The 26,374-nt window shown below is 37.3% G+C and overlaps 1 protein-coding gene across 1 annotated transcript in view; it reads right to left on the bottom strand.

Annotated features, from left to right (window-relative positions):
* Positions 1-25,737, bottom strand: part of Folh1 (folate hydrolase 1) — a 37,062-nt gene extending 11,325 nt beyond the window's left edge. Inside the window, exons 1-12 of the mRNA XM_075952581.1 lie at positions 25,586-25,737; positions 23,100-23,208; positions 21,347-21,533; positions 19,216-19,317; positions 13,613-13,738; positions 12,377-12,563; positions 8,673-8,766; positions 6,867-6,965; positions 6,501-6,586; positions 4,621-4,743; positions 3,021-3,103; positions 1,039-1,102 (exon numbers count right to left, since the gene is read on the bottom strand). Of these exons, the coding sequence (XP_075808696.1) occupies positions 1,039-1,102; positions 3,021-3,103; positions 4,621-4,743; positions 6,501-6,586; positions 6,867-6,965; positions 8,673-8,766; positions 12,377-12,563; positions 13,613-13,738; positions 19,216-19,317; positions 21,347-21,533; positions 23,100-23,208; positions 25,586-25,706 (1,381 nt within the window). The 5' untranslated portion in view covers positions 25,707-25,737. The remainder of the gene's footprint in view (positions 1-1,038; positions 1,103-3,020; positions 3,104-4,620; positions 4,744-6,500; positions 6,587-6,866; positions 6,966-8,672; positions 8,767-12,376; positions 12,564-13,612; positions 13,739-19,215; positions 19,318-21,346; positions 21,534-23,099; positions 23,209-25,585) is intronic.
* Between the last annotated feature and the right edge of the window lie 637 nt (positions 25,738-26,374).

Here is a 26,374-nt window from a genome sequence, read left to right as displayed (position 1 = left end):
ATAAGAATAACAGCATCATTTTTGCACCATTTGAAATTTGTTTATTTGTAGTTTTTATTATATAAGGCACACATGTGCAGTATGATCACATCTGTACTTGTATTTTTGCAACGTTGGGGAATAAATGGGGCATGCTAGGTAACTTCTCTGTCCCTGAGCTACATCTCCAACTCCCCCAAGCCTATGATTTAAGCAAGGGAAGAGTGATGATCACATTGGTGATTTTTGAATAGTCACTGAATGCAAGTCAGATATCATGGAGTTTGGAAACACCAACTCCTTTTAAAAACATGATAAGAACCTTTGAGACAGGTACCTTTTTAGAGGTAAAGAATCACAAAGGAAGGAGATGGGAATCTGTTGTGAACTGCAATGCCTTTGACCATTAAATGATAGGAGGAAGAAGAATTGACTTGCACCAGAATGGCTAAACTTTGAAACAATAGTGCTCAAAAATAGAAATTCAGATGAAGAAGAAGATGCAAACGTCAATGTGATACCATCAATGCACTGTGTTGTTGGTATGGAGAATTTACATTGCGTGTGTGCAAGCGTGCGTGCAAGCATGTGTGCATGTGTGTTTGTGTATGTGTGCTAATGTCAGTTCTCACTATCCATCTTTAAATGGGTTTCTAGAATACAACTTAGTTTGTCAGTCTTGCCTAAAAGTGCCTTGCTGGCTTTGGCATCTCTGTAATCTCTATACTTAAATATGGCATTCAAAAACAAAAGATTCTTAAGGTTCACGACTTAGACACTCAATGGGTAACTGTCACCATGTGTAAGAGAATCTGATAGAGGAGGCAAAGTAAGAAACACTGTCTTTCTGGACCGGCACCGCAATACAGAGTGGGGAAAATATCTCTGAGTTATTTATGCAGTCAGCTCTGAATCAAGGGGAGAGGTGTGGAAACACCCAGAGGTATCCTAACTCCATGTTAATGGTCTGTCTGCCTTCTGTGCTGGGATGCAATTCTTCAACTAAATTGTGAACTCCAGAGTAACCAGATGTTCTCTATCAAGGGCAACAATATTCACCTTCTATGGAAGAGTCGGCGTTTATGTAAGCCACACCACGTTCTTGGAGGAGTCTGGAATGTTCCTATAACAAGATATTTAAAAAAATCATTAAGATTTTAAGTGTAATATAACTCCTTCCCACCCAAGGTACATCTGCCTTTCTCAGATATAGATGTTTAAATGAAGTTAGACCATGTGTTCCGCAAGTTTGGCACATAAAAGTCTCAAAAGATTCTTGGGCTGAGAACATGTTGATTTTGTCGCCACTGAGAAACAAGAGCAATGTCTGATGAACTCATCTGAGAGGATGGACTGCTCAGACAAAGTAGATGAAAAGGGAGTTGGGATTTTTGAACATACACACCTGTCCATCATAATTTTTCTTGGTAAACATCACTTTAGGAGTCTTTTCAGTATAAACATACTTTTAAAAAATACTATCATTATTTAAGCAAAGGTGTTTTGCTAGATTCACAAATCTAGTAAACCAGCTGTTTCCAGTGTACTGGCTGGGAAATTTACGAAGGAAATCTGTCCATAAAGCCAATTTCTCTTGTAGTATATTACCCCCTACTGGTAACTTTCACTAATTGCACATTTTTAACTAAAGTGTAGCAAAAAGCGCTGCTGAGATATTTTGGGTCTCTAAAACAGCACATTTCTTGAGAATTTTGGTTGTAAGAAAAAAATCAGAAAAGCATATGCCAGTCTGAGTTATAAAATACAATATGATCATAGTAAGGGGGTTCAGACAGAAGAAGGTGGGAGTTCCGAGGCAGCCTGCGCTAAATAAAGAGGCTGCCAACCAAGAAAACAATATTAACAACAATAATAATCGTATAGAGACAAACTGCTTCCTGAATACTCATAGGTTTGCCTGACACCAGGATGAAACTTTCTTGTGGAGAAAAACTTCACCTTGGTCAACAGGAATACAGCAGGTTTCCAGAGAAACCTGTAATACCTGTGTTTAACACGAGTCACGTGAGCATTCAGGGCAGCAAGGGAAAGCTGACGGAGCAGATACCAATGCTGCACGGATTTACTTCTCGTTCACACCAAGCCAGTAATTCCAGTGGGGTTATTATTCAGGACTCCTGGTAAGTACTCTGTCTGCCTCACTGTCTACCATATTTAATATAGCGGAGACCACAGGGATAAGAAGATAAATGCAAACCGGGGCTTACTGTAGAAACTGAGAGTTCAGTGGAAGTACCACTTGCAGCTATTTTGGGTGATGAGGGAGAAACACAACAGAAACTTCCATGTAGTTTTATTTTGAATTTGGTTTCCAGTACATTGATTTGTTAACTGTATTTCATTGTCATAAAAGTAAATTAATTTCAATAGTTGACATTAGATGTTTCTCAAAAAAAAATCAAATGAATGCAAATTCTTAAGATAATTTTGCTGTTTTTTTTTAAAAAATCGTATCGATTGATTGACTCAGTGCTTGTTTGCATGTTATGTAAGCCCGCATGCCCTGACACATATGTAGTCATCTGAGGACAGATTGCAGCTGTCGGTTCTCGCCTCCCACCATCTGGTCCCAAGAATTGGACTCAAATCATCAGCTTGGCAGCAAGTAAGTGCCTTTCCCAGCTGAGTGGTCTTGTTGCCCTCTTGTAGACATTTGAACAATGCTACAATCATTTAGAATAATTAGGCGTGTCCAACGTGTACCTATGAGTCATGTGCGGCCAAGTATAGGTATGAATGAATCCCAACACAATGTTGTCTACATACTTAAAAACTTATGAGACGGTTTTCATTCAGTGGTTTTTAAGAATAACTTGGTGTGTCATTCCTTGGGATGAATTTTGCCTACAGGACATTATGTCCCAATATCAAAAGGTTGAACCCACACGAGAGACGTTTAGAAACACTGGAAGCATTGCCTGACTGGGATCACTTGTTATTTCTCCAAACTGCATGAAAAAAAAATTCTCAACTGCTTTGCCATTTGGAAAAATTCATATGGAAGCAAATTGTCAACCTACCTCTGCCCACTCAGTAGAACCAAGAAGGCCAAATTCTTCTGCATCCCAGCTTGCAAACAGAATCGTTCTTCTAGGCCTCCATCCTAAAATACAGGTGGATAACACATAAATTCTGATAAAGTATATCACACACCCAAGACATGGAAAAGTCTACAAGATAGGAAAACCTAAAGTGCTGTTGTCATTTTTTTTTTCAACTTAAAAAGTAGTAACGTGGCTTACATCCTTACTTCCACAATTTCTTTTTGGTATATTTTAAAAAAGAGTTTTGCTAAAAATCAAATAGTACAAAAGGAAGAATGTAGAAATGAAAGCCAAGAGAAGTCATGAGATATTCCAAATATTTTACAACTGGCCATAGTAGGAAACCACTCTGATTGGCAGGTGACTGATACAGAAAGAGATAGCATAGGTACAGCCAGTGCTGCAGTGGCAGGGAGCACTGTGGAAACTAGATAGAACTCTGCCAAGATGTCCTCAAATCACATCTTTATTCTGTGAATAAAGGCCATCTGACTCTGTGATTTCTCCTCCATTGTCTTCTAAAATTTGTTACTAGTGGCTCACTTTGAGATAGCATCAGGTACTGATACTGCAAACCATGCAGTTTGGTAAGTAGGTCTTATGGCTTGAAGGTAATAAACACAGCCTATGGAGTTGAAGAAAGACAAAGTTTTAAAGTGAGTAATTTTTCCTCACTTCCTATATTCTAATAAGTCTGTGCCACACACACTAATTCTTCATGTCTTCATCTAACAGACAGCATAGCAGAATAAAGAAGAGACACTGTTTGATTGTCAGGAGCATTAAATGAAAGTTAGTAAATGCTGTAAAGTCCTTGTAATGCTGATAAATATTTCAGATGTACTGATTAAGTATGCTTTCCCTATAACTGTTGGATCCATGCTTTCTTTTTCGTCTGATGTGTTATGGTATTAATCAAATCCCATCTTCATTCATTCCTTATCATTTCATTTTTGAGCGCACCCCTTAGTTATGACAATGCTGGTTTGCATTCACTGTAGAAATCTTCTTACGAAATTACGAAATCTTTTCTAATGAGGTCAAACACAACCTACATCTTTTTGATGTGGTCTTGAATTTGGTTTGTGAATATTTTATTGAGAAGTTTTACATCAATGTTCATGAGGGAAACTGGTCTGTAATTCTCTTTCTTTGATGATTCTTAGTCTTAGTGTGGTTTGGGCATCAGCATGACTGTGGACACATAAAAAGAATTTAGCAATGTTCTTTCTGTTTCTTTGTCCAGCAAACACTTAGCAAGGCAATCCTTGACAGAGCAATAAGTAATCCTGTAATTTACTTCAGATTGTCAGAATATATATGTAATTAAAAATAATAAAAAATAAGCCATCCTTAATGCTTGCGCTGCTATTGTTATTAATTTATTGACATTATTGAGTCCATATTAATTTATTTGGTTTTCTATTGTGTATTGCAGATTGAGAAGAGGGCTTCTTGTACACAAGGTACACTAACATGGAGCAACTTCACAGCCCCTAAAATATTTTCACAGTCACATTTCAAAAGATTACACTGAAATTTCTAGAATTTGGTTTTTCACTCATGTTTCTCTTACCTTCCTTCTTCTTCAGTGCTCCAAAGCTCCTCACAATTTCATGAACAACAGCTGCTCCACTCTGAGGGTCAATGCCACCAAAGACCCAGGCATCTCGGTGACCTCCAAGAATGACATATCTGTCTATACAACAGCAGCACAGGGGTCACAAACAGAGCAAAGTGAAATTTACTCAAAGGCATTCACAACTCAAAATAAAAATACCAGCTTTCCTAAGGCTTAGAGTCTCTGCTCAGATTTTAGTATTGGTTTCTACTATCTGATGAAATTATAAATGTGACTTAAAAATTGGAGAGGAGTGGGGGGAAGGGGAGAGGGGTGGGAGGAGGGGGAGAAGAGTGGGAGGAGGGGGAGGAAAATGGGAGGCTGGGAGGAGGTGGAAATTTGTTTTTTTTTATTCTCCTTTTAACAATAAAAAAAAGAAAAAAAGAATTAAAAAAAATTAATTCAATATATTATTAAAGTAATAAGCATATGGATAACAGGAAGATATGAAATTATCTCTGTTTACCTCCTCAAAATTTTCTAATATCTGTTACCTCTCTGTGTCCACCACAGAGAACACAGCCCTCCACTTCCTAGTTCTAGTCTATAACCCAATCAATTAGTGTTCTTCTTCTATGACATTTTCTGTCTACTATAGGAAGAAGAAACTGCTTGTATTGAAAGTTTTGGTAGCAACCATTTCATATTTGATTAGATATTCATCATCCTTAAATGTTGAGCTTTTCTTTTAAATCATAATCTCCTTGTCGCTAGTTTCTGTGTGTTTTGACCACCTCCCACAAATCCAAAGTTTACCACAGTCCTGGCACAAAATAATCATCTAGTAAGATTCAATAAATCTTTGATGTTTGTATCCACATGAATATGTGGTTTAGTACTTACAAGACTTAATTTTATAAAACTCTTGGTTCTTAAAGAAGAGCCCGTGTTTACTCTTAGCATAGAACAGAACATAATGACGATTTCAGAATTTGGGAGGAGATAACATAAAACTGAGCCTAAACCCAGCCTAATCTTTCTACTCTGAGATCTTGTTCAGAAAAAAAATAAGCAGCATGTTTGTGAAAAAATTAATTTGATTTAATTTTACTGTTTATGTTAAAATAATAATAATCAACTAAATCGTAAGTAATCAAAACCTAAATTTTAAAGAATCAAAAGATATAATGAAATAGGTGGAATTCACCAACCTACTCTCAATCACAATGTATACAAATCACACTTAAGGAAGGCCCCATTCCTGGCAGTAAATAGATAACAAAAACAAACTTGTTGGTAGTTTTGTGACTGTTTTGTCTCATAGTGTTTTGTTTGTGCATTTTTTAAACTTTTCTGATTGTTTCCTTATATATCACTATTTCTGATTTTGTGGTGTTTTGGTGTGTGTATATGTGTGTGTGCCTACCTGTGTGTGTGTGTGTGTGTGTGTGTGTGCAAACGTACTGCTCATGCTTCTTCTTTGACTTCTTCTTTACTCTGTTTATTTTGTTTTATTCCTTTTTTGTTTTATTTTGATTGCTTGCCTGTTTGTTTTATAAAGGAAGAAAGAAAGAATGCATGAAGTTGGATGGATAGGAAGGTGGGGGAGAATCTAGTAAGAAATTAGAAAGGGGAAATGTGATTAAAATATATTGTATAAATTATTGTTTCTACAAGTAAACAGTGCAGTTTATTACTCTCATCTATCCTCAGACGTTCATGTTTCTTTTCTTGTGATGTATATGATGATATACTATACCCATAATGTCTTACTTTTTGTTTAGGTGACTTTCATTAGGACAGCAACTTGAATTCTTAGTTCATTCTGCACCCAGAGTAGTAGACATACATGATATTTGATTGACCAGTATATGCCAAACAAATGCTCCTTTTACCTGGTTCAGTAGCTCCTTTGAGGGTGCCAATCACATTATAGATTCTTGTCACTTTACTGTAGGAGTGTATGTGGAGCTTGACTTTTCTAATTCAAAGACAAAGAACACATTCTTTGAGAATGGTGGTTACGGATTTAACACCCACACTTCCTAACTCTTTCATCATTAGGTACAAATATTTTTAGTTGTACAGAGGAAGAAAAGAACATTTGCTAATTACTAATTTTAATAATATGAAATCATTGTCCTATTCAACTTTTAGTTTGATTTTTTGATGGTACTAACTAGGCCTTACATGTTTTTCTTCGTCTATAAATGTCTTCTTTCAAACCCGTCTGTATAAAAGGATTATAATAATAACTTAACTGTGTTGAAAAGTTTCCAGCAAAGCCAGGTCCCACATTATAAGGCACTTTGAGGCCTCCCTTCCAACTGCTATCAGGGGGTGCTGGGCCACCCATGTGTCTGTTAAACATGAAAAAATGATTAGTTGGGTAAACTTTAATATAGCAAGTTAAAACACCAAGTAATCTACTGTCTAGAGCATCTTCTCATGAGAGTTTCTATGAATGAACGACAGAGCAAAGTGCTTTGCATGTAATACCCACTGAGCCTTTCTGCCATTCCTGTAAGGCAGTGTCCACTATCCATTCTACTCTGCATATGAGAAACTTGAAGACAAAGTGAACTCATAGCAATGGCCAAAGTTATGGTACTAAGAGATACAGTTGATATTATTCTAATTACTTCAAGAACCCCAAAAAAGTATAACTAACTATACAAAGCTAAGTCATGTATTTCTCTGATTTTTGTTTGATTCTTTTTTTAATTTCTTTTTATAGGTTTTCTCTTCTTTTTGTCTATCTATCTATCTATCTATCTATCTATCTATCTATCTATCTATCTATCTATCATCTATCTATCAATCTATCATCTATCTATCTATCTATCTATCTATCTATCTATCTATCTATCTATCATCTATCATCTATCTATCATTTATTATGTGTAGTGTTCTGCCTGTTTGCCTTCCTGGAGGCCAGAAGAGGGCATCAGATCTCATTATAGATGTTTGTGAGCCACCATGCTTTTGTTGGGAATTGAACTCAGAACCTCTGGAAGAACAGTCAGTGCTCTTAACCTCTGAGCCATCTCTTGTTCAGTCTTTTTGCTAAAAAGTGAGAAAAAGACATGGAATTTGATGGATGGGTTTGGAGTTGGAGATGATCTGGGAGAAGAATTATGGAGGGGAAACCATGATAACCATATACTGCAAGAAAAAAAATTCAGTAGGAAAGAAATATAACTCAGGGAGATAGAGAGATAGTTTATTAGTTAAGAGAACTTGTTCTTCTTGCAGAGGGCCACATAACGACTTACAAACATCTGCAACTGTAGTTTTAAGGAACTGAATGCCCTCTTCTGACCTCTGTGAACACCAGGTAAGCAGATGGTGCACATACATAATTCAAGTAAAAATATTGTACATAAAATTTAAAAACATTACAAATAAAATAAATTCATCTCTGGGCATAATTTGACAGCTATATCAAAGAACTAACAGCAATTGTGACTACATGCAGTAAACCTACACAGGATCTAGTGAAAGGGAGAAGAGTGCCCTATTTGCTCAGGAATTATTGTAGTAGATTGCTGGGGGAGGTAGAGTCCGTATTCCTTAGGAATGTGACTCCAGAAAGTCTATGTGTGCTCATATACTTTATGCACATACAGAGAGCCCTAATCGGGGCTCTGGGGATTCAAAGAAAATAAAATAAGAAAAAAATCACCTGAAGTTTAGAGGGGAAGTGGTGGTGAGATAGAGGAGGATCTAAAGGGAAAGGAATGGGAGGGTGGATTTCACCAAAAACAGTATTTGGATGCATGGAATTTTCAGTCAATAAAATATCATTAAGATTATCTCTAGGAAGCTAGAGGAGTTTGGGAAAGTATCCACAGGTTCGGAGTTATTTTGAAACAGGGTAAAAGACAAAGAGAGCACAAAATAAATTCCAGAATCTGAAACAGAATTCTTTAAAATTGTGAAAACATTCTAGATTGCACCCATCACTGAGTATAGAGTATCAAAACTTGAAGACTACGATAAAACATTTGAAAATTCTCAAGAATGAGAAATACAAAAACAGTTATCTTTTTTTCTGACAAACTTACTCTAAGAGTTTCTGTGCATCATCGTATCCAATTGGATGGACAGGAATACTTGGAAGTCCAACAGCCTCTGTCAAATCATACCTATAAGCATATTCTGAGAAAAATAAAGAGCTTATTTGTCACTAAAACAAATGATAAGGCATACGAAGTAATAAATGTTATCTGTAGAGATTGCATGCCCTTTCCCTAAGAGTCAATCATTTTATTTTATTTTTTTATTGATTTTATTGAGCTATACATTTTTCTCTGCTCTCCTCCCTTCCTCTCTCCTCTCCTACCCTCTTCCATGGTTCCCATGCTCCCAATTTACTCAGGAGATCTTATATTTTTTTACTTCCTATGTAGATTAGATCTATGTATGTCTCTCTTAGGGTCCTCATTATTTTCTAGGTTCTCTAGGATTGTGAATTATAGGATGGTTTTCTTTGCTTTATGACTAAAAGTCACTTATGAGTAAGTACATATGAAATTTGTCTTTCTAGCTCTGGGTTACCTCACTCAATATGATGTTTTCTAGCTCCATCCATTTGCCTTCAAATCACGAGATGTCATTAATTTTTTTCTGCTTGTAATACTCCATTGTATTTTCCTTATTCATTCTTCGGTCAAGGGACATTAAGGTTTTCCAGGTTCTGGCTATAAGAAACAATGCTGCTATGAACATAGTTGAGCACATGTCCTTGTGGAACAATTGAGCATCCTTTGCATATATACCCAAGTGTGCTATTGCTAGAAGTGTGGTATTGAGGAAGGTTGTTTCCTAATTTTCTGAGAAATCACTATACTGATATTCAAAGGGGCTGTAGCAATATGCACTCCCACCAGCAATGCAGGAGCGCACCCTTTACCTCACTTTCTCTCCAGCATAAATTGTCATCAGTGTTTTTGATCTTGGCCAGAGTTGTTTTGATTTGCATTTCCCTGATGGCTAAAGACGTTAAGCATTCCCTTATAGGTGTTTTTCAGTCATTTTAGATTCCTCTGTTGAGTGTTCTCTGTTTAGGTCTGTACTCCATTTTTTCTATTGAATTTTTTTTGTTCTTTTGATGACCAATTTCTTGAATTCTTTGCATATTTTAGAGATCTGACCACTGTCTGATATGGGTTTGGTGAAGTTCTTTCCCCATTCTATAGGCTTCTGTTTTGTCTTGTTGACTGTGTCTTTTGCTTTATAGAAGCTTTTCAGTTTCAGGAGGTCTTACCGTGAACAGAAGTTCCAGCTAATTTAAATTGTATTTTCACCATATTAAATTAGCATGAACATGAGTTGGAAGAGGTTTATGTTTTTTTAATATGGAAATGGAAAGGCAAGAGTAAATAAAAGTCATGCAGGGCAGATTTGTGGATTTTATTTCCATTTATATGATGAATATTCTGTGTAAAATTTGAGGATTTTTCTTTCTTATATTATTTGAAATTTTCATACATATACACAATGTATCTTGATCATATCCATCCCTGCTCTCTCCAGCTCCCCGTGAACCCTCCACACACATTGCTATACCTATTTTATGTATTTTGTTAAAAATCCACTAAGGCGAATCTAAAGAAACTAAGTAAGAAGGTGAACCCAAGGAAAAACACATAGTTATCCTCTTGGATAAGGGAAGTAGACAAAATTGCCGGGGGGAAAAGTGGGATCTTGGGGGTGGGGTGGGATGGGGGTTAGGGGAGATGGGGAGAGAAAAGGTAGAAGGGAAGGAGGGTGGACTTGGGGAAACAGGAGGATCGGGATAAAGGAAGGTTGGATAGGGGAGCACGGAACCACAATTCTTAGTTAAGGGACCCACTTTAGGGTGGGCAGGAGACTTGACCCTAGAGGGGCTCCCAGGTGCCCAAGCTGAGGTCCCCAGTTAGTTCCCTGGGCAGCTGAGGATAGGGAACCTGAAATGACCCTACCCTAGAGCAATACTGACGAATATATTGCATACCATCCTAGAACTTGCATCTGGCGATGGATGGAGATAGAGACAGAGACCCACACTGGAGCACTGGACTGAGCTCCCAAGGTCCCAATGAGGAGCAGAAGGAGTGAGAACATGAGCAAAGATGTCGGGACCACGAGGAGTGCACCCACCCACTGAGACAGTGGAGATGATCTACTGCGAGCTCACCAAGGCCAGCTGGACTGTTACCAGAAAAAGCATGGGATAAAACTGGACTCTCGGAACATGGCGAACAATGAGGGCTGATGAGACGCCAAGGACAATGGCACGCGGTTTTGATCCTATGCAATGTGCTGGCTTGGTGGGAGCCTAGCCAGTCTGGATGTTCACCTTCCTAGATATGGATGGAGGGGGGAGGACCTAGGACGTACCACAGGGCAGGGAACCCTGACAGCTCTTGGGACTGGAAAGGGAGGGGGAGAGGAGTGGGGGGAAGGGGAGAGGGGTGGGAGGAGGGGGAGGGAAATGGGAGGCTGGTGGGAGGAGGTGGAAATTTGTAAATTTAATTATTTTTAAGTTTATACAAATAAAAAAAAAAGAAAAAAAAATCCACTAAGCCTAATTAATACTGTTCATATCTAGATTTGGGTTTGGGGTCATATACTGGAGCATGATAAACCTAACAATGACTATGCATCAACAACATGACTCTATTTATGGTAGAGTAATATAAAGTGGTTTTAAAGAATGAAAACAGTGATGGCAGTTCCTTATGTTTTAAAGAAGGTTTTTATACCCTCCAGACACATTAGTTTTAGAGAAATACAAGATTCATTGAAGCAGAGGTCAAAAATAAATATGTAAGTGTCATGGGTACTTTGACAAACTCCTTTATCGAAGTTAAGAGAACAACTCACTCTGTTCCAAACTATGCAAACTAAATGAACACAGAACTTGTAGACAACATCTGATAGTTGAATGCATCGAAAACAATTTATCTGTTTAATTAATGTTTGACCAGGCTACATGTCAGCAAAAGACAAGAATGTGGACTCTGAGGCCACCCTGGGACTTTGAACTCCAGTAGCCTACTTAGTGCTATGATGATTGTGGGCAGATGGTTTGCATCTTACACATTTTCTTCCAAGCCAGAGACCATAATACTCTGGTTCCTATAAGATTGCTAAGGTTTGCAGAAGCTATCAATTAGGAAACACTACTTAGTGTGATTACTTATCTTTACAAAGCAGTAAAAGTTGCTGTGTCCTTAGTGCACTGTCTGGGCTCTGTATCTGTATCCTTAGTGTACTATCAAACTACTTAATAAGACATTTTGCTCTTCTGCTCACTACTAGAAAAGTAAAACCTATATTTATGAGAATTATAGGTTTTGAGTAAATTTCCATGACAAGAAAAGCCAACCTGGCCAAACACATGAGCAGAAAAAGACAGAATAGAACAGACATGAATCTACTTATATTCCTTTTAACACATGTTCATTGTTGTTAATCACACAATTTGCTGCAGAGTTATTTTTGTTGTATTGTGTCTATATCCTTATGTGTCATGCATTATATTATACACAAACCATATTACATTTCAGTATCTTAAAAAAAGTCTGAGCCCCAAACCCCTCAGGTCCAAGCTTTAAAATATGACATAAGGAACATTGATTTTTCAGAATTTGAAACGTTCTTATTTCTATGATTCAAAAAGAATGAGAAAAAAATTAACCCTTAGTCATTTTGTCATAAAAACTTTTGCAAAAATCACTTGAAATGGTCAGTTTCTTATTATGGTTTGTGTCTAATCACTCACCATTGGCTGGGTAACCCGGTGTGAGGGGGTCACCTGCACCATTAAGATTTAAGACATTCCCACGCTGGACACCACCTCCAGGGAGGTTCCAGCCATCTGGATAGGACTTCACCCCTGGAACAACGTAGTCAGCAGGGTCTGAGTAGAGAATGACTCCTTTCGCGCCTGCCAGCTGAGCATTTTTAACCTAGAAGACATGGTGTTTCTCTTCTCAGTTTAGGCTGAGTTGCTCCAGACTTAGTAATTGCAGACACCAAGATTACATTAAATGAATAGCCAAACTTTATCTTCTGTTTTAAAGATCAGGTTTCACTACATTTTCAAGGCTGAATTTGAATCTACACTATAGCCCACAAAGGCATTGAACTTGTAATTCCCCTGCCTTGGCCTCTCAAGGGGTTACAACTACGTGATCCTAGGCTTAGATCCTAATTCACAATCTGAAAAGTGATGGGTTTGCAGAATGGCAGACCTGGAATATTCCCATCACAGTGGGAGCAAGGATTTGTTCATCCCTCTGGCTTTCTAGAAACATAATAACCAAGTAGAATCCCCAAGCCAAATTATTAAATCTACGTCAGAAATGGAAGTTTTGGACTTTTCTCATTACCTATAATAACAATCCACATTAAATTAATTCCAGTAGGTCTTTGGAGATAATAATTAAAATAAAGTTACTAAAAATTAGTCGGTTTTTTTTATGCTTCTTTTTAAGTCACAGAAACTTGCAGGAACAGAAAAACCTGGTGCATTCGCTTGTGCCAATAAGTTCAGAAGTCCAAGAACACAAATCAAAAACACTTTCTATATGTGAGAGCGTCTTTCCTTATAAGGCAAGAATTTATGAAGGCAAGAGAATCATAATCTCGGAAATTTTAAGGAGATGGTTCTACACATGTAAATATATACCACCCACGTTTTAGATGAGGGAAGCAGGTGACCTCGGCACCTATGCATCACACAATGCAGCTGATTCATTAGAGCAAATGCACACACGGGCATCGCATGCGCTGCATTCCTCCTCCTCTCACACTCTTCTTTCTCCCATCATCCTTCCTGGTCCTCTCCTTCTTACTTACAAATCAATCACCTCCCTTCTATTTCCATCTGTAATTTTGATCTTGCTTTTCTGAATCTAGATCCCACTTATGAGAAAAAATGCAGTATTTGTCTTATTTATCTTAATATGATGATCTCCAGTTCCTCTACTTTCCTGTATGGACATCATTTTCTTACCTTATTTCCTCTGAACACTTTCCCGTATCTGGCGATCACAATCTTCCCAGAACAATTAATCTTCATGTCCCTTTCCAGCTTAAAGAAGTCTTCAGTACGTGCATAGTTAACATACACTAGATCCCCCTGTTGAGATCAAGAGCAATTAGCTAGAAGACGTAGCATATGGAGGCATCTACAAATGATGGACGTGTGACACCGAAAGAGATGCAGATAAAGCAAGAACCTCCAAGAGCCCCGGGACAGATGAGTCTCAAATGAGACAACAGAGAAGTTAACTTAAATTGAAAACATAATTAGACAGGTGAAGAGAAACATATGGATTAAAAGACAAATTTTAATCCGTTACTAAGTAACAATAAAATGTGGAAATATCCACCTAACTGCTTCGATATACAAGTTGCTGAAATCTGAAAAAGTTCAGTCACCATAGGTTGACAAACCCTTGGTGAAAGAAGGCTTTCTATCCTTTAGACTGCACAATCAAATAGGAGCATAACAGGACTTCACAAACATCAGAGACCAAAAAATGTCATCAACAGAAGGTTTAGTTGCAGTCGTTTGTATGATCACAATCAAGCGCATTCCCCTTCCTAAGTCTCAACACTGTCATTTGTAAAGTCATTTTCTGAAATGTTTCCTCCTCTAATCTAGTATCTAAACAAATTCTGAAAAGAAATGTATACATTATTTATTTACACAGGCATCTAAAACAGGTTTATCATACCTTTATGATACCAAGTGTCTACAAGGAATATAAATTCCAACATATTATAAATGGCAACATTTCAGAAGCAATGAACAGCTATTAATTTATATCTGAAGGATTTAAATACTTGTACATTTATACCACTTAACTTCTTCCGTTTAAAAAAAATATATGAACACAGTCTGAGAATGTAGCATCATGGAATAATATGTACTTAGAATTACCAGGCTCAATGAACAATACCACAAAAATATTGATTATGTACAAAACCTCAAATCTACTTATGACTGTATTTTCTGTACTTTTACAATTTTTTTTCAGTTTCTCTTTTCCTTAAGCATTAACTTAGAAACCTTTGTGATGGTCTGGCACAAAGATACACTGCCTAGGTTGTTCTTCAGTGAATGATCAGCTTTAAGTTCAAGGAAGGCTTTTCAAAAGAATGTAAGAGCAAAGGATGGGATAAGAACTGTGAAACGCTGTCTCCTAGACACAGTGGCTATTGCATTCAGGATCTCAGAGCCCAGTGATTACCAGAAGATCAAGCCAATCAAAATTCCTGCACAGATGGGTGAGGACCCATTCCTTACTTAGAAAATTGGCAATTGTTAACTGCTAGAAGAGGGAGAATCATCCTTTCATGGAGTGGCCACTGGTAGGTTTCCCTATACGTCAGTAGATGGCCTCATAACCATACATGTATGGGCAGAACTAACTAGAGTTACCATCCAAGAGCAAAAAGGTAAAGAAAGAGAGGAGAAAGTCAGAGTCTCAGACAGAGACTGAGATGAGATAGACAAAGAGAGAGGGGGAGAGGGGGAAGGGAGAGAGGGAGAGAAGAGATTAAATTGCTCTTCTCACATTTCTTGATTTTACTAGTAAGTTCTCACTTGGGAGAAACTCACAATTTTGGGGAGATTCCCCCCTTAAATATTGCAAAATGACAGCTATCTTTTGATCAACTGCCAATCATCATAAGATAAACTATTCTAGAGAACAGACTGGGGAAGGAATTGACTTAAAAATTTGCAAACAAAGTCTGTCACCTCACATTGAGGCAGGACCAAGGCCCTATCCCCTGTGTATAAGGATGGGGGATGGGGTGAAGATGGGGGAGCAGGAGGAGGGGAGGGAGGGGAAACTGGGATTGGTATAAAAATCAAATAAGTTTAAAAATCTTTGCAAACAAAAGTAACCAATAGATACACTCTCTAGGCAAGCTGTACTCTCAGTTGAAAAACCATTTTGTCTTCAACAATGGCTTTCTTGTAGGACTCACACTGTGCTGTTGTTCTGGTTGCAAAATAATCTCGTCCTTGGCTTGGAATTTTTCCTGATTCCTTCAGGCTTCTTTTTGTTTGCCCTTATCAATACGAGAATTTGGGTCAAAAAACAGTGGTTCTCAAAGAAACACCCACGAGCTCGTTGGTACATCCTCAGACCTGCTGAAACTCATGGGCTAAAATCCAGAATCTGGGCTTTTCAAAATCTCCACTTATGACCAATCTTAAAACCTGAGAAATGCTACAGTAGGTTTATAGACATGCAATAGTTAATTAAAATAGCCCAGTGTATGAGCCAGTGTTATAATTTCCACAGGATTCAGAGTATATAGATTCAAGAATTAATGATGGAGAAATGTACTACATACACGTAAGCAACCTATATAATTAGTAGAGAATTAATACTCTCGTGATTGGGTTACAGATCACCCAGCAAATCACTATAGTCAGCACATGGCCTTCTATTTTAATGCAAATAGTGATAGCACAGAGAATGAAACCTTCTATATTGCAGAATAATTTAAGCATGTTTGAAGGAAATAAAAATAATGAAGGTTATGATTTCCTTTAAGAGAAGGGAAAAAACTATGTAGTGCAGACTAGCCTCAAACTCACAGCAATATCCCTGCCTCATTCTTCAGAGTTCTGGGGGTACTTTCTTATGAGTAGAATTAATTCTCTACTAATTATATAGGTTTCTTACGTGTATGTAGTACATTTCTCCATCATTAATTCTTGAATCTATATACAAACTAGCTGGGTATGGTTATAATTTTCTCTTCATCATATTTGGAAGTATAATCTGTTTTGACATAAAAATCTTTTAACGACAGTACATTTCACAGTGCTCTCCAACTGACACACACTAAGCTAATGCTCTAAGATTTTTTTTAGTAGTTTTAAGTAATTTATGTTTTTTAAGTAATTTTAAACTACATTTCATTTCTACAAGTACTATTATCTCATGGAATTTGTCCATATATTGGACTCTGATAAGGCAAATTAATCATTTGTTTGAAATGAAGTTCTATTAGTCAGTGTCTTGTATGCTATGCATCTTGTATGTCATATACTTCTCTTTATAGAGAAATATTATAAATAATGATGACAACTATTTAAATGTTCATAGTAAAAAATATAAAGAAATAATTGAAAAAAAATCAAAATTTGGAATTTTTTGTAAAAAGCAAAATACAGGCAAAAAGATCCAATAATTGGAAACTTAGAAGATATTTGTGACATCTAAAATTGTTGGGGTTGTATGTTATACTTAAAAGACTGAAGAAATTGATAAAACTTAATAGGAAAAAATGTCAGAAATTTTCCAGAAAAGGAAAATGGCTATAGTTAGTCATTTGCAAAGTGAAAGCCCAGATTTCATAATGAATATGTATGAATGACCTCTCTGGTAATGGAGAAAAACTCCAGTTTAAGCAAATTAAAATAAACAAAATTATATAATTTTGAATGTTTATGAAAATTTGAGGGAAGAGGGGCATGCACACATTAAAAATAGGCATATAAACTGCTACAGGATAGATCTTGAAAGATTCTCTATTTGCTACAATGTAGCAATCTCTTTGTTTACTGTACACAAAGAAACACTCAAAGACAGTATGACATTGCTGCAAAACATGTGGAGTAAGTAACAAATTATGTGTTTGACACTAAAATACTGGGTAGTTAACTTGCTGAGAGCCCATGAGGACTCATGAGGACTAACCAACGCAACGGACCATTGTAATGAACACTGTAAGAGAGCACCACAGTTACCGTGACAACAGGTCATCATGTTGAACACTATGACTGTCGGTGACGACCACAACCGACCACAATAGTAACATTATAGTTTGCTGTTACAACTGACCTCCATAGTGTTCACCATGGCTTTTCACCACAGTGAGCAAGACAACTAACATCCATAGTGGCTACTACAACCAACCAATATAGCTGTCAACCACAGATGACCATAATGAACACCACAACTAACTGCCCAAATGACTATGACAACTGATCTCTCAGACATTTGTAAGTCACGTGTAGGTACAAGAAACTGAACTCAGGTCCTCTCTGGAAGAGAAACCAAGGCTCTTAACCACTGAGTTATCTCTCCAGCACCTCTTCCACTTATAAACAAGGGTTTTCTCAGGCAGTAGTCACCTCTTTAGGGCTCAATACCCAGTACCACTCAAGATAACAAACAAGCCATAGCAACACCACTAAATCAAGTCATATGTAGGAATACAGTAAAATGTAGTTAACTGTAAAATGATGGTCATAGAAAGGAACAAAGGTACAGACAGAATACATTAAGAGATTTAAATGCAATAAAGGGAATATAATAACAAAATACTAAAATGCAATAAAAGGAAAGCCTGAGAAATGGAAAAAGAAAGAATCATCCAAAAGATTTTTAAAGGAAAATCACATGAGAGAGAGAAGAGGAGAGAGAGAGAGAGAGAGAGAGAGAGAGAGAGAGAGAGAGAGAGAGAGAGAGAGAGAGAGAGAGACTAAATAAAAAATAAAAAAAATCTGGGAACAGTGTGGAATAAACAGAGACACTGAAACAGAAATCAGTGATTTTTCCCTTTAACTTAAATACTTCAATTAGATCAGAGAGGGCTCTTTCATGTTTTCTGTTCTCACCAAACTGGTTGGTGTTGTGTTTTTGCTAAGGACTTCTGGGCTGGTTCAGGGATCAGTGGTACATGGTGGAGGCATAGCTCCATCCTGTCTCCCCAGTAGGCCAAATATGAGTTCCTTCAAACATTTAGGGAACTTGGCTCAGACAATTCCAGAGGATTTTTGCCTCAAAATAAAAAAGAATAAAATAAGTCACAAATGAGTTCACAATGAAATGGACTATTGGGAGGTGGGAAAACTGGAAGGTAAATGTGACTGGAGGAAATGGGCCCCTGGGACCCTTAGAAGCATATATTATCCCTGGGGATCTTCTTTTCCCTGTCCTCTCTTTCCCAGTCACAATGATGGTGTTACTAAAACATGTCTTTTTATCATAATGGCCTACCTTATGGGCCTTGAGTGACCATGAACCCAGCCCTCTAAAATTTCAAATCAAAATAAATCCTCTATCTTTCCAGTTGCTTATTTTAAGCATTTTAATTTTGACATAGTAATGAAATATGCAGAGATACACAACACATATAAACACACACAAATACACACACATTCACACACACACACACACAAACACATTCTCTCTCACACACGCCCACACGCACAGATGAGCAAGGATTGCCTTCATGATGTGTAAAATTGAGAAGAGGCTTAAGGAAATTTTCTGAACTAATGGCAACACTATGTACATCAATAGGATTTTGGTTACACAGAAATGTGTATTTGTCAAAATTCAAAAATATGTAAGTTTGCACATCTAATTAAAGCAAATTTTATTCTTAAAAGCACCATGAACAACAACAAAAGAATTCTATACTTCTCTCTTACTCAGATAGCCTAGTTTGTTATGTGTGGAAAAGGAATAAATTTGAATTATCTGTAAATCCTTCTTATTACAGTTTAATTATTGCCTGAATGTATGAGAAAATGGGACTCCTGCTCGACATTTGTATTGTAGTGTGCTATATTGTTACCTCTGGTGTCCCTTGTGCAGAGAAGGCACTGAAAGGAGGCACAACATCTGAGATGTTCTCATACCCTGGAGGTGACTGTTCAGACAATGATGTGTTGAAAATCTAGAGAAACAAACAAGAAAATGAAGAGCAAATCAGTTAAAGTTTATCACAAGCAAACAAGCCAGAAAATGCTTCCATCTCGCCTGCCAGTAATCACACTGGTTATACACAGGTGCTCCACAGTAGGCTAGTAGAGATTCAGCCTCACGAGGATTCCTAATAACAACATCCCAGATACACGGGTGCTCCTCAATACGCTAGAAGAAATTCAGCCTCATGAGCATCCCAGAAAACAGCAGGCCAGACACTCAGGTGCTCCACAGTAGGCTAGTAGAGATTCAGCCTCTTGAGGGGTCTATAAAAGCTTCTAAGCAGCAATTTCTGCTTAAGGAGATAATGTCCACAGACATTGCTTTAAAGTCCTCAAAGAGAAATATAGCCTTGCTATATTAAAGGGAGTAAACTATTAAAATAAGGCTATAACAATTTGAATATCAAATTTACTTTAACAAAAAGGTTACATAGTTGAGAGATCCATCCTCAATAGTACTCAGAGACAATGACCCCAACATTCATACTTGAAAAAATAAAAAAAAACACTAACCAAAATACGAATCTGTGTATCTATTTGAGAATGTCATCATTGAATTGGAATATCAAGGATATTAAAAACCTCCAAAAATGGCAAACAAATAAAAATAATTTAAGAATAAAAATGGAAATTAGAAAGCAATTACACATCAGTGATTACTGAAATACCTCTTATCCAAACTTGTGAGAGTTAGTTAAAGCAGTTGTAAGAGAACATGAATCTCACAATTTATTAAAGACTGGATAGCAGTAAGTTGAGTATTCTTCAGAACACGCTGCAAGGAATAGCAAAGTCAACACAAAGACAGTAATAAAGAAAATCTAAAGTTAGAAAGTAATTAATAAAACATGAAGTTACAGAAGACTGCTAAAGACAAAGCTTAGTTATTTGAATACATTAGCAAACATGACATATCTCTGACAAAACCAATAAGGACAAAATAGCAAAATCAATATTAGGTATATATTTAGATATTATATAAATTTTAAAATGTGGCAATATGTAAAGAATAATGGGGGTTAAAAAACCTTGAAATTCAAAGTAGAAAAATGCTTATTTTTTAGTCTTTTAAGTTTGTATTCCTGTATCTCACTGCAGTACTTTGTCAACAAAACATCAGTGCACCAGCCCATAGTTATATTATCAGTAAGATATAACTTCTCATTATACCACCACCACTGCTGTAACATTATTATTTTTTGAGACAAAAGTTTCAGTATGTAATCCAAGCTGGTCAAGAATTCACGAGTCCACACTGGCCTTGAATCTCTTATCTTTCTTACTCAGGTTCCCTAATGCTGGGATTAGAGACAGACACTATCAAAACTAAATAAAAGTATGATTTAAAAGGTGAAAGTTGATATAAAGAATACATATTTTAAAAGTATTAATTGCCTTATGGCAATTAAAAGCTATACTACTTGTTTTAGTTCTTCTATGCAATCAATTTATCAAGACCAACTGGTTTTCACTGAGTTTGAAATATTAAAGAATAATACAGTTTTTGAATATATAACTTTGCAGAGAATGTTTTAATCAATTCAAATTTTTTATTTATTTTACATCCCAATCACAGTTTTCCCTCCCTCTTCTCCTCCTATGCCCTCCCCTCCTCTCTCCCTTCTGTCACCCTAACAGACCCTTGCTAGCTCAAACCCACACTGGCTCTGTAAATATCCCGGCTAACACTAAATCTGTGTGATATCTTTATACTTTAAACCCATGAGAGTCTGTTTACCTGCTCAGAATCTTAACTATATATTGTATTTGAAATTGGCATATAATACTAAAAAATAGAAAGTAACTATAATAAAGCATTCATAAAAAAAACAATCTTCCCTAAATCACACTAAGTTCAAATACTCTAAGAAATAAACTGACATTGATAAGGAGATTTTAAAGGCAAATCTCAAAAGTCAATAATATTGAGTTTGATATATATGTGAACATGATACAAGATTACGGTGGAATGTTTCCTATATTCTCTCCTTTTCTTACCTCATTTCTGTCTCCATCAATTATTGAGATGTAGTTAGGACGAGTCTCATTTGGGAAAGACAGCAGCACATCGTAATGGGACAGCTCAACCGAATCCAGGCCAAATTCTTTCCACTGGGCATAAATTTGCTTTGCAAGCTCAAAATTGTGTTCTGTTCCAGCCAAATGTGGTGTGCGTGTAAAATTACTGTTGAAGAAACATTGGAAATGTTTAAACATTAATGTTTATTTTGTTTTAATCTCCAATAAGGAACAATACAAAACTACTATTATCACGCCTCCAATGCAGAATATAGTGGAGTAAATACAATCTGCAGAGGGTTTTCCATAAAGAAGTTTAAACCCAAGCCTCTCATTTAACAGGGTCCTTCTGAAATCAGTGGAAGCAATGGTTTTTATGGTTTTTAACTCATTGTAATTGATACAGGCACATATGCATATGCCTACTAATATAAAACTCAATCCATATGTGAATATTTAATCGTATTTTTATATCAAATCGCTTTGTATTCATTAGGAAATCCTTCAATCATTAGGGGGTTTACAAACAATTTTGACACCTTATTTTAAACGCTGAAAACTATAAACCATTAGTAGTAGTTGGATACACTAAATATACATTCACACATTTTATTTTTAACTAAGTATACATTTAACTTTGTGACAACTTTTAGCTTTTAATTTCTTGCATTGTTGAGGATCAAACCAGGGCCTTGTATATGTTCAGTGGTAGAGGTCTTGTCTAGAATGTGCAAGGCACAATACTTTTAAGTTTATTTATCTCTTTTGCTTTAAACTATTTCAATAAGAATAGAATTTGTCTGTAAATTTTCAAAACATCTGCTTTCCAATTTCATCCTTATCACAGTATCTTTACTCTTATCTTCATAGATATGAGAATAAAAGCTTAAGAAGGTTCATTATTCACTAAAAGTTACTGCCCTATCAATGAGCCACGATGGAGTTTGAACAACTGTGCAGTTTTAAAGTCAACTTTTTCTTGATTAAAACACACTATCTTTCTTTAAAGGACGAATCTACAAAGTAAGTTCTTCAGTCCAAATTAGGTCACGACCTGTTTTTGTGCAGCCCATAGGCAAAGAACAGCTTTGCATTTTAAGTAGTTGAGTAAACACACGGACTTTGCAATGCATCAACATATAAGAATCAAATTTCAGTGCTCATGAACTGGCACATGTAGCTAGTTGCCTCATGCTTCCTTTGGCTTCTTTTGCGCTGCAGGAGCAAGATTAAGCAGTTGTGACAGATATTTGCTGGCTTGCAATGGCTAGTCTTTATTTTTTATAATAAACATTATTTATTTATTTATTTATTTATTTATTTATTTATTTATTTATTTATTATGTATACAATATTCTTTCTGTGTGTATGCCTGAATGCCAGAAGAGGGCACCAGACATCATCACAGATGGTTGTGAGCCACGATGTGGGTGCTGGGAATTGAACTCAGGACCTTTGGAAGAGCAGGCAGTGCTCTTAACCGCTGAGCCATCTCTCCAGCCCCATGGCTAGTCTTTTTACATGGAATATTTGTTGACTCCACTCCGGAAGCTTTCTAATGATCTGCAGTTAAAGTTGAAGCTGTAATATTCCTCTATGAAATGGAATACAAGATCCTCAATAAACAAAACATTGAAAAAAGCGAAAATTTTGTATATGAAATGCTGTAACAAACCATCTAAACAGAACAATGTTTTTTTATATAATGTCCAACTTTTAAGTACATGCTTACTATAAAAAGTTTTTGATGTTCTCAGCCTTCAATTCTTGTAAAAATAACTTCTTCATGCCAGCATTGGAAACAATACCAGTAGATTCACTGGAAGCTTTTATAAACCATCCTGAAAAATACAAAGATATGAATGAGATATGAACTTAGGGTTGGGTCTTATTTTTATGTCAGTCACAGTTAATTATCTTCTGTACTAGCTAGAATTTTGATGTTTTCTTTCCCTTGCTTGCTTCTATGTGGGAAAGAGCATATCAGTATATACTTTTTTTAATTTCAAAGCAAGCACAATGTATTTTAACCAAATTTCAGTTTATGTGCATTGCTGTTACTTCTCAGAAAAGTCTAATAAGGAGATTGATTTGGTAGTATTGTGCAAACTATTGTAGATAAGATGTTTTGAGAATGTATCCTTTTCTACATTATCTTCTTTTTGCCCATAATTGCTTGCTTTTCTATAGAGCTAGAATAGAATAAGCATTTAACAAATGATTATAATGAATTAATTATGAGTACACTGACTAGAGAGATTGCTCAGCAGTTAAGGGCATATATTGTTCTTGCAGTCCAAGTTTGATTCCCAGCTCCAAGATCTGGCAGCTCACAATTATCTGTAACTTAAGCTCCCAGGAAAGAAGTAACTCCCTCTATTTAACTCTGTGGACACCTCGTTCTCTCATCCTATACATGGACATCCCCACATATGTGAACATTTGCAGATACTCAAAAGGAGAATCTTGATGATGACTATATTTCAAGTGTTTAAATTATTTCAAGGCATTAAATAAAACCCAAACTTTTAGTCTGCTTTGAATTTGAAACTAGAGCAACATGTACTGACATTTTTGTTTCCCATTGAAACAGACTTGAGAACTCAAAGGTGGGAAACCACAATGCACTACAATGTACTCCATAGCCCTGTAAGAAATCCAATGCCCAGAAAACTAGAGACACTTTATAACCAGCTCCTTAGCCCCTGGTCCCATGAGTCTATTTTAATCTGAAAGGAATAGGGCATCATTTCAGGGTTTGCTGAGTACCTGGTCGGGGAATATAGAAGGTTACCCAGACAACCTTCATGGAACTTTTCATGTTTTTGATCACATATGCACAAACACGGAAGCACATAAATAAGCACGTGGAGACACACGGATGGACCGAAAGGAATATATTATCCTCCCTGTGTATAAAACTAAGGGACCTGGAGATGAGTGTGAGATTAGTGGAGAACACCCCGAGAATGATAGATTAGAACCAAGGTCTGAAGAGAATTCGACAGGAAGAAGATAGAGTCCTGTGGGGGAGACAGAACACAAACAAACTCACTCACTGAGCAGTGAAACCAAGGATTACAGTGAGAGTTACAAAGCAGAAACAATGAATTGCCTTTAGGACACACAGCCTTTTAATCCCCAGCTAGCCTTCCCAAGTCTCGTTTCTCACTTTTAAACTGAAATAAGGGAAAATCAATTTAAGTCGTCTTTCTAAGCAAATACCTCACTGAAGTCCCACAACAATCATAGGTGGTTACTGATATCTTTATATTAGTTAAGATGGGAGGGTATGAATTAATGCTACCCAACTGCTCCATAACCTGTTTTACGAAGGATACTCCGAATTCACAGCCAAGAGGGCCGACTTGGATAACATCTTAGACCAGCCTGTGTGCTAAAATCTGTTACAAAGAAGACCTGAGCGTTGTTCTAGGACAGCTTCACATGCTGTTTCGTGTTCTATTCTCTGTAAGTTGGTCATATTAGCTGCATCGTAAAGATAGAGAATCTAAGGCGAAAAGAGGCACAGTGACTATTTCACAGCGAGGATTCGTGATGCATTTCTGAATGCATAAGTGTGTTAGCTTGTGTTGCTCAAGTTTTCTTTTGGAGTTGGGCTCAATCTGAACTAAGCTCAAAGACCTGGTAAGAATACGGTGAGAAAGTGCTGACAGCAATTAACATTTCAGCATTTGCCACTGTTAGGCCTAAGGAAGAATGCCAACTGAAAGGAACTCCTTTCAGAGCCATGCCCTGAACGCGGTGGTACCCCCCCCCCCCCCCCCCCAAGAAACCGGCCCAGGAACCAGCTAGAAGAAATCCCAAGCAGGCAAAAGCAACTCCATGCCAGTCCTGCTGGTTGATCTGCATCAGCCGCCACTGGGGAGCTCTTCTAAGAAGTGTGGCGTCTTGCAGGGTTCCAGTGGCTCAAACCTAGCTCAGGTTCCGCTTTTTTGTTTTTTAAATCTGACTTTAATCTGTGCAGCGCAATCCTACAAGCAGTTTATTCAAAACTCAGTCTGGTACAGAGGCCAGCAAATCACCGCTTAACCCATAGGGATTACTCCCTCCTCCTCCCACCGCCCCCAATCAGGACATTGGGGGAGACCCACAACAAGATCGCCTCTGGGTGCAGACAGAGCTGCAGAGTAGAGAAGGGAAGGAAAGGGAGGTGGACGAGTCGGGATCCTATGGTTTGCCCCGCGATCATCCTACCAAAGACAAAGCCAATGATGAAGATTCCGGAGAAAGCCAGCACCAGTGTCCCGGCGCAGAGCCAGCGCTGGCGGCGTCCCGGATCCACCACAGAGTCGCTGTCCTGCAGCGGGTTCCACATCTCGGGCAACTGTGGGCTTGCTCGCTCTTCGGGTTTCTTGTGGCCCCACAGCAGCGCCTCTGCTGGCCAAAATTTCCTCCCACTACTGCCCTGGGGAATAGAAGTTGTTCCCAAGACTCTCTCCTCCCCCATATATTTCTCTTTTGCTCTAAACCAATTGTAGTTACGCTAAGGGAATGTCTACCTCCTAAAAAGAAAACTTGGCCTCTTTTGAGTGATACTTTGCGGTTCTCTTTGAAACTTTACTGACAGGCTACTTAGAGAGATAAACAACACCGGCAAGGAAAGATAATGTGCCAAATAACACAGCCTGTATTCAGAAAAGTATTAAGGACTCCTTATTCTTGCTTAACGATCCGTATTAACCACAATAAACCTTGTTTGAGGGATGGGAGAGACTTCATCCTGAAAGGCCAACATTTGCACACATGAGTGTGCACTGGTCTTTCCCTAAGAACTTCTCTTTCTTTTAACCCTGTGCTTATGTCTATGTTAAATTATCTTCCTGATAAACTCCAACTCTCCTTAATATTTTTTTAATATTTATTTATTTATTATGTATACAACATTCCTTCCATGCCTGCCTGCATGCCAGAAGAGGGCACCAGATCTCATTATAGATGGTTGTTAGCCACCATGTGGTTGCTGGGAATTGAACTCAGAACCTT

Source organism: Microtus pennsylvanicus, chromosome 18 (assembly GCF_037038515.1).
Source record: "Microtus pennsylvanicus isolate mMicPen1 chromosome 18, mMicPen1.hap1, whole genome shotgun sequence".
NCBI classification, from domain to species: Eukaryota; Metazoa; Chordata; class Mammalia; order Rodentia; family Cricetidae; genus Microtus; species Microtus pennsylvanicus.
Note: the sequence above shows the minus strand (reverse complement) of the source record. Positions and strands in the feature narration are given on the sequence as shown.